The 9,034-nt window shown below is 39.4% G+C and overlaps 1 protein-coding gene across 3 annotated transcripts in view; it reads right to left on the bottom strand.

Moving 5' to 3' along the window:
• The window catches only part of ttbk1a (tau tubulin kinase 1a), a 55,219-nt gene that overhangs the window by 42,751 nt on the left and 3,434 nt on the right, over window positions 1-9,034 (bottom strand). The window contains exons 1-3 of one of the 3 annotated variants that reach the window (XM_016661769.1): window positions 8,355-8,952; window positions 5,657-5,737; window positions 12-170 (exon numbers count right to left, since the gene is read on the bottom strand). In XM_016661769.1, coding sequence (XP_016517255.1) covers window positions 12-170; window positions 5,657-5,659 — 162 coding nt within the window. In that variant the 5' untranslated portion in view covers window positions 5,660-5,737; window positions 8,355-8,952. Of the gene's footprint in view, window positions 1-11; window positions 171-5,656; window positions 5,738-8,354; window positions 8,953-9,034 lie in introns of those variants that run through there. The other 2 variants (XM_007574031.2, XM_007574032.2) reach the window with 2 other exon arrangements.

The raw sequence follows: 9,034 nt of genomic DNA, 5'->3' as shown, positions 1-9,034 counted from the left end.
TTCTTGCTCACCACTTTCCATCGGTCCTTGACCATACAGTTTGGCGGCAGGATGTCGGCCTGCTCGGACGTCCCGTTCATGTTGCCGTTGTCCTGGAGGCCGGGGACTAGGCACTGCATCTGCCAGCTAGCCAGAACTCGAGCAGCTCCAAGCTTAAAAGAGCCATTTATCTGCGAGGACAGGGGAAGAAGTGAAAAAAAGAAGGGTGGACAGGAAATGCAAGACAGAATACTTTACCACCTTAAACTGGGAGATTAGCCTGCAGCTTTCTCCTGCGAGAATTATTGACCCTTTGCAACTACGTCACTAAATCATTCGAGGCGCCATGATGGACGTCGGAAGTGAGGGATGGGAGTATTGAACAGAGCAACTGGAAAATGTTTCCCCAAGTTGTTTTTGCCAGTTTATTCGTGGCTTCTTCTTGTTCGAGTCTAACTAATCTGTCTGTGAATGTAACACACCTGGTTCGGGCTCATAGACGGCGGTATTTACAAAAGGTGGAAATAGCTAGCTTAGAAACCGACCCATATCGCCTCCTCCCTGATGTGTTGATCAAATTACCGACTTTACCTGAATCCACACTACATGATTTATATCACTATGTCATAAACAGCGTTTCCCCTTACACAGCAGCGGGATTAAAAACGTACAAAAGACGAGACGCTAACCAGTTATCGCCATACTTGCTAGGCTGCATGACGGCGCGGCACTGTCTCCATGGTTACAGTGCCGCATCGTCATGCCGCACGGTACGTTCGACGCGTACTTTCTCCATAATGTGATATTTGTTATGTTTCTAATTACACTTACTTATAAAGTTCATGAACGTTAATCTTCTTATCTTGTAAAACGTGTTCGCTGCAAATCTGCGATTACACCGAGGGCTGGCAGTCATTATGATTGGCGGCGCTGTACGTCCCCGCTGTATCTTTCCTCATTAAAAGTTGTATAAAATGACAAGTTTGGTTTGCAACCTTGTCTGTTGTGGGGCGGACCACGCAGAGCCCTATGACCATTTTAAAGGTGAAATCAACTAAATAGAAGCGACATTAGATTACAGATGTCTGTTTTCAGACTAGCTTAAGGAGCGCATTGGCTGTTTTGACGTCCGTCATGGCGGAGTGGGCGGAGTTCTGGAGAGCGTGACGTCACGTGCAAAGGGCCAATTGCAATCCAGTAAAACAACAAGCATTAGATATGGCTGACTGCTATGAGAAGCCATTCTTGAGCTGGATCAGGCTACAGGCTGGTAGGAAGGTTGCAGTTGGCGTTGTGGTGAAGGGAGGGAGTGTGATGGTATTTGCAGTAATTGAAGCAAATATCATTTCTGCAAAGGAAGCAGCTGGACCCTTTTGGCCTTGAACTGAAGCGAATCATCAAAACCAGAACAATATGAACCAACAACCACCACAAGCATGGCGCAGGGACATGAACCCAAAAGGCTCTGAGGGGATTCAAACTCCATTACAGGTGGTTAAAACGTGTTTAAGCTGCAGCTAAATAGTCCAAGGAATAAGCTCTCCAGTTTCCTGACGGTTATTGTTTCATCTGGCATTTTAAGCTCATTGCCAAAACTACCAAGATGAGGAAATGATCGGGATCCATCACAAAGAAATTATTTCACCACACAGTCAAAAAATGAAGACATCTGCATCTTTATTTATATTTTTTATTCCAAAAAGAAATGTTAAAAAGTCATGGTTTTAATCCAAAGGTTCAAAGATTTATGAAGCCTAAAAAAGCAAAAAAAATTCTCCTCGCCTACCCGTTGTTGCACACTTCTAAACAGCTGGTTGAAATGAGGCTTTTACACTTAATCCTCTGTACACTGTAAAACAAAAAAAAAAGTAAATGTCTCTAATTTATGGTAATATCCCAGCAACTGTGGTTGACAGAAAATTCTGCCGTTATTCAGGTAATAACATTTAAGATTACATGACACAGCCCAACTAATAAATCCATATAATATCTTATATATTGGTTAATTTATAGATATAACAACTTGAAAGTTACTGCTTATGTAAATGTTTATTCTAAATTTTAGATTAAATCTGTAGAAGAAAATCAAAACATCCATCAATAAACGTTATGATTAAATCAATATCACTAATAACCATTACGTTGGATTACTTTAGCAGCTCAATTTTCCATTCTAAATTTCTGACAGTATTTTTACTGAATGAATCTCATATAAAGTTATGCCTCATGGGATGACAGACAATGCTGATCAACCACGATTTTAAAATCCAATATGGCTGCCACACACAAACACACTGATGGCTCAAGTAATGAGCAGTTTATTTATGCTTCGGACAGATTTTATCTCACTAAATCTCTAGTTTTTTCTGAGCAGTACACTGTTTGGTGCAGCTCACCACGCTATTTTATCTGTTTTCACTGTAAAAGCGGTCCATACAACCGTTATAATAATGCACCCTTCCTCGGTCTCCTTCAGTTGGTACCATGATATGGTGAACTACCATTGTAGTTCAAATGAACTACTGCCAACATTTTTGATGTTTAGTGATGGAATTTGGCAAAATGCAATGCTTCAGTTGTTAACTTTGTATTTTTGTGTTTTTATTATGTAAAGCCCTTTGCCTTGTTGCTGAAATGTGCTGCCTTTCAGCAACTTGACTGAGTGATTAAAGTAGAGCTGCATGCAACACACAAGAGTCCATTGACTGACAGAAAAACGTCACTGCTTACAACAAGTAAAGGCAAACTAGTGCGCCATGTTTGTGGTCACACTAGCATGACGTAGCACCGCCTGCTCAGTGAGAGTCCGATTAGCAGTTTAAAAACCTCCTGAACACCATAAAGTAACGTATTGAACCTCACCGAACCGCATCACTCAGTGGAAATGGAGCACTAGTCTTGTATAACTTTTATTAGAAACACACAGATATTTTAATTTATATTAGCTTGTGCTGCTAATCCTAGTTAGCCACTGAGACCAACCAAATACCACTGGTTTTCCAGCTTACAACAGATTGGTGTCGCCATTTCAAGCTCTGAATTCGGACGGAAATGTAACAGCTAGTGTTAGCTAACCAGGTTCTTCATGACAGTAGAGTAAATCTGGAAGCAGCTCTGCAAGCACACATTCGAATCAATATTTCCCAAATATATCAAACTGCCCTTTTATATAAGTAAATATATTTAGGGCCAGTAGTCTTCCAGTTCCAGTGCTAAATGTTCATTAGAATTTAAAGTTTATTGATCTTTCAGAATATGTTTTTGCATTATTATTACTTGAAAAGGGCCTCAAAACAACAATATTATTATCATAATGACTTCAGGAACAATTTATCATAACTGCACGATTTGTTATGGTGATAGGCCGAGACATACAACACAAAAACAGTAGAAAAACAGAAACCATAAGTCTGAAAGAGTTTATACAGCCAATCTAAAGAACCAAAACACAGTAGAAAGTCCTGTTCTGCACTTAAGTCCAATTCAGATACTGTATAACTGTTGATACTTGAAAACATTTCTGCAATATTCAAATTCCTCAGTACTGATACTAGTTTTTGCACCTAAGATTAAACAACCTATCGTTAGCTTTACGGAGCAATTACTTTTTTAATATAAGGTCAGGTTGTTCTTAATAGCTTTTATCCCTTAATGAATGAAATCATCCTTTGAAAACTGCCTTTTGTACTTACTCAGGTTATCCTTATCAAATACTAATATTTGTTTGACGATCTGAAACACTTAAGCAAAACAAAAAAGCAAAAACTGAAAAATCTGGAAGTAGGGAAACACTTTTTCACAGCCCTGTAAATAAACAAATGAATCCAGGTATCTTTTATAGTTTAGTTTAAAGAAACTCCAGATTAGGTAACTGTCTTGACCTTAAAGAGTTTTCTGTTCCACACAAACATCAGAGCAGCTGTTTTCTGACACTGGGTTAAATGCTGCAACTGCAAAGCAATCTAATCCCAAAGGATGTGATTATTCTGAACTAGAAAAGCATAAAAACTGTTCATCCACTCTATTGATTACTAACATCAGCTGCATTAGTCTCACAGCAGCTGCCTACCGTTTCCCCTGGTGTTCTCCAGCCAGTTATCCCAAACTAAACTCTACGTTTTGCTCCTCTTGTATACAACAAATCGGCCATGAATGGTTATCAGCTTCCAGTGAATTCGTGGGGGAAACCTTAAGTTCGAAATGATGCATGTCAGTCCCCAAACCATGCTGTTCTGCATGCAATGCCCAAGCCGTCATCAGTGCATGCAGAGTTGTCAGGCGCGCTACAGGGATCGTATTAGAGGGTTTTCTGTATTTCCGGTCTGACCAGGCCTCTCAGAGGACTGGAAAGACTGCAAAGGAAAAGAGGAGGCTTCTCTGTATCTTCAGTGATACAGTTCATTAACAGCAGTACCAATATTGCCAACAGATACGCAGCCACCAGCAGCTGCAACACTGGAGATGCAGTGAAACCTGCTGCAGAATTCAACACACTGCTGAGACTCCAGTCACTGCAGAGGAGAGGGACCACTAAGTCTCCCCGAAAGCACAGCAACAGTCTTACATAACTGCAAACACATCAGAATCTGCTGTTTTACCTGTTATATAGACGGAAAATAGATGGATATCACAAAATATTCCATGAACTGATTTGAGGTGTGCATGGCCACCAATTACTCATTAAAGCCATTGGTGAGCTTTTTGTTCAAAAATAATTAATGTTGTCATAAACTTTCTAGCTGTTTTTGCACCTTTTGTTTATATGTAAGAGTATAAAATATTTTCACACATTATATAGACGCTCAAGCAATGTTGAAATACCACCTGAAATGCAAAAAGTAAACATTTGTATGCTTTAAGCACATATTCGTATTTTAGGCTGCAAAAATTTGCTTTTGTTTTTCTTAAATCTTAACGTTTGGATTTGTAATACACTTGCTGCAGTATTTTGTATTTTGATTTGAGGGCTGTGATTACTTCTTTTTCATCCAACAAATACTCAAAATTACACAAAAAACATTTGTAATTAGCTTTAAGTTCAGAACACAGTTGCTATACTTTGCATGTGAAAAATATCAAATGTTGCATGATTTTTGGCCCTCCTGGCTTTCCATACATGAGCAGGAGAGCCAGAGTTGAGCGTACACTCAGAGCAATTTTTCTTTTATCAGAGTTGAGACTGTGCCTCAATACATGAACATTTGTGAGATTTAAATGCAACTGCCACAAATTATTTGCTTACATAGACATCTGCGCTCACATCAGTCTCACTGCACATAGATTCAGTTTTTGAGCAAAACTGGAGGAAAAGCAAGGTGTTAAATCACCAAAATCCTCCATCGGTGTGATCCAAATTAACTATTAATAAATGTAGTATAATGCACTTCTATATGCACAAATAAAACAGCATCCAGCACTGATGTGTAAAATAGAGGAGGAGGCTTAGTGGTCCAGCAGCAGTAAACTACGGGTCGTAACGGGACCTCAGCAGCAAATCAAAGTGAATCATCCTGACAGACACCTCCTCTACAATCAAACCGCAGTCTTGTTTTCTTCTCTTGTCCTTTATCTACAAAATCTATCAGTTTATCATTGTGGAGGAAAGGGTGGGATGCTCTGCCAATAGCCAAGTTGTCATCATTCCAGTTTTGATCTGAGAAAGTCACTCAGAGCTCACCATAGTTCTGAGCTCCTGGAAAACCTGATGGTTTACAACAAATCCTGAGCGGGAAAAAACCCTTCCTGTTCCTTTGTCAGCCTACAAGCCAAAACAGAGGGCACAGTTAACCATCAGAGGATGAGGAGAGCGAACGCACTGACTGCCGTCTGTCCTTGCTTCAAAATGAGGCAGAACATGAAGGGGAAGGACTTCATAAACAGAGTTTACATCTTTGAATCCTCAGAGACCCAATGCAGATTGTAAAAATAAAATAAAATAAAATGATATTCATTTAGTTTTACCATGTAATGCTAGATTCACCGCAAACCAAAACTGTAAGATTTTAAAGCATTGTGTAAAAATGTCTGAATCTGAGTTTGTTTCAGATTTTTTGTTTGGTTCTTGTTTCCTGTCATTCAACAAGCTGCAAGATTTATTTTTTAAATGCAGATAACTAGTTAAGAAATGCAAACTTTAAAGGCATTTTGAGCTACTCCACAACTGGCATCATTCCAAAATAAAAGCACCAAAAGCATCTCCTCAGCTGTTTATCCACCTCATGTTTTGTCTTGAAGATGGTTTATCACTTCATTTCATTAAAATGTTTTGGATACCTTCGCTAAGTAGTTTTGGAATTGCAAAATAAAAATAATTTATGTAAAAGAGACATTGCTGTCTTCTGCTGCCTCAGCAATTCGACTGATATTAAGCGATGTGACAAAATACTGCAGTTAAATCTTGAACTAATTGGGATGGACTTTTTTTTTTTTGCATTGCAGTAAAACGATTTGCACAGTCAAAGGTTTTCTGAGCCAAATTCAGAATTTCATGGTGAATCTGCCATTAGATGGAGAAGAAGAACATCAACAGTTTCATATTTGTGCCTGAAAACACGTCAGTCAGGCGGCTGGGTCTACCTGAGAGCAGAGAATCACACCTTTATGAAATCATTCAGAAACAGCCAGTCACCATTTTAAAACCACAGCATATCAAGATATTAGTAAAAAAAAAAAAAAAGTATATATAACACAATATATTGCCTTAACTTCTAAAAACAATTAAAGCAATCTTACAGAAAATTAAGCTAAACTAAGTTTTTTTAAAAAACGCAGAATTTTATAATTTCCGATGAACTTACGAACTTTATTTTGAAACTTTTGCTGTCAAAAATGATCATAAAACAAATCATCTAAATTAAATGTTTGCAAGATAAACAAAAAACTACATGCTGCTTGCCAATTTTTACATTAAAATGTTAGCTAAAATATGGTGGTTTTCTCTACTTATCTAACCTACATCTGTGTTTTTAAACATTAGCGACACAAACGCCAGACGTATTTACTGGTCCAATGGTAATAATGTACAGAAATACTTAGAATAAAATTATCTTTTACTGCAGTAGCATCTTTTCAGGTACAAAATACAACCTTCAGTTTGAGAACATTTATTGGTGAGGAAATAAAATGTAAAATAAAAGATATAGCTAATGTAAAAATAACAGAAGCTTTGTTGAAATTTCAACTAAAAGTATGTGTGTTGTCAACAAATGAGACTTAGATTTTGTTGGGAGTTTTTTGGGAAGGAAACAGTTCATATAGGTTTAGTGTGGTGCAAGGGATGAATACGGAAAAGTACCACACATCCATAGTTAAGCATGGTGGAGGATGTGTGATGTTGCGGGCTTCAAGAACAAGTCTTGGTGAAAAATGACAACGAAAAAACAAATATTTTAAACATATCCACCATAGCAAGGGTTTTCCATGGAATAGTGAACAGATTGACACCAAAAAATACCAGCAGCAGTAAAATAAATAAAATAAAATAAAATAAAATAGCAACATCCCCTAAGAAAATGCATCCATCGTATTTTTGTAAATGTTTTGTCTTTTTCTTTATATTGACCAAACAAAGTGGAAGTGAAATGCAGGTTCTTATAAAATTCCTTCAGTAGATATTTCTCAAAAATTATAATTTGGCTTTTTTTTTCGTCTAATATTTGTGGCTCTATACGCTTTATGTAGCCAGATTCTTTGGATTGTGAAAATAATTTGTGAAAAACTGGAAGTTTGAGATTATGCTGCTGCAGTAAAAGATAATCTAACTTAAATGATTTTTATGCATCTTTAACATGTCTAATAATAAAAGTGAAACATACAGAAATAGTAGATAACATTCCTGCTCTGTTCAAACAGGAGTTGTTTTTTTTTTTTAATGAATGGAATCTTTTAATTGGCTACGTCTTCAGGGTTCAGGATGGTAACAAACGATGTCCGCTTTAATATTAAAATCAGTTATTTTCTATTTTTCTAGAATTTTTTTTAAAATTAACAACAAAATTCAGTATGAATGAATAAATAGAAGCTTGTGAGGCACACTTCCGCTCTGATCCAGCTCTACACCGCAGCATCCCTGCATCACTCTTTATTCAATCTGTCCTCTCTGCAGTGCACAGTCATGGGTCCTCGGCGCGCATGCGCACCATTACACCTTACCGATCAATACATTTGGCCCGCACTGGACCACGTTATGAATTACAGCAATGCAAACAGCATCATCATCATCATTTTCACCCGGGGGTGTGCAGGTCTCATTTGGATCTAAAGTCGCTGATACGGATTATTAATTTCACTTCAGTTGACCCGAAACGTTTCCCCCACACACCCACTAAATGCTATAAGAGGTAGTCCGGGCCCAAACCGGTCCGGATCGGGCCTACCTGGCACACCGTCCGCTCCTTTTCCGCCTTTTGGGAATCTTCATCTGGGATTTTACTTCGGCACAAAACGTTCTGGTCCAGAAAACCCACCGTTCCTCTAAGGAGGGGTCGAGGTCTGGGCCTCAGACTCCCACAAGACTAAATCACCATTTATTTCTCCTCAGACAGGGGGGCTACCAACCCGGACCGGGCCCGTCCAACAAGCCAGACGTCCCGCTACGAGTCCGGAACCAACAGAGTCCAGAAACAAACCGCAGGTTCTGTTTTCGGAGCCGCGCCGCCGTCCCGGACTCATCCGATGCTGCTGCAGCTGAAAATGATGCTGAGGTTGAGGAGGAAGAGGAGGAGGAGGGGAAGGGAAAGGGCGGAGGATGATGCGAAGTGGTTCCTTCCTCCTGTTGGACCGGATCCGAAAGGCTAATCACAAGAAAAGCCGAACCGGAACCAGCGTCCCTGGCTGAGGCGGACACGGGCGGGCTGTCGGGGCGGCGTGTGTCTTCACTGATCTCCGGCTCCAGCCTGTTTGTCCGCACTGCAGCTCTGCCTCCAGCAGCGTCAGAACAGCCACAGCAACCACAACATCCGGCGGGCTCTTTCAAAATAAAACTCCCTCTGATCAACGCAGTCATCATCACAACGTAAAAGTTGATTGCTCACAGCGACGTCGTTCCATCGAAAAC

This window comes from Poecilia formosa, unplaced genomic scaffold (genome assembly GCF_000485575.1).
Source record: "Poecilia formosa unplaced genomic scaffold, Poecilia_formosa-5.1.2 Scaffold342, whole genome shotgun sequence".
NCBI classification, from domain to species: domain Eukaryota; kingdom Metazoa; phylum Chordata; class Actinopteri; order Cyprinodontiformes; family Poeciliidae; genus Poecilia; species Poecilia formosa.
Note: the sequence above shows the minus strand (reverse complement) of the source record. Positions and strands in the feature narration are given on the sequence as shown.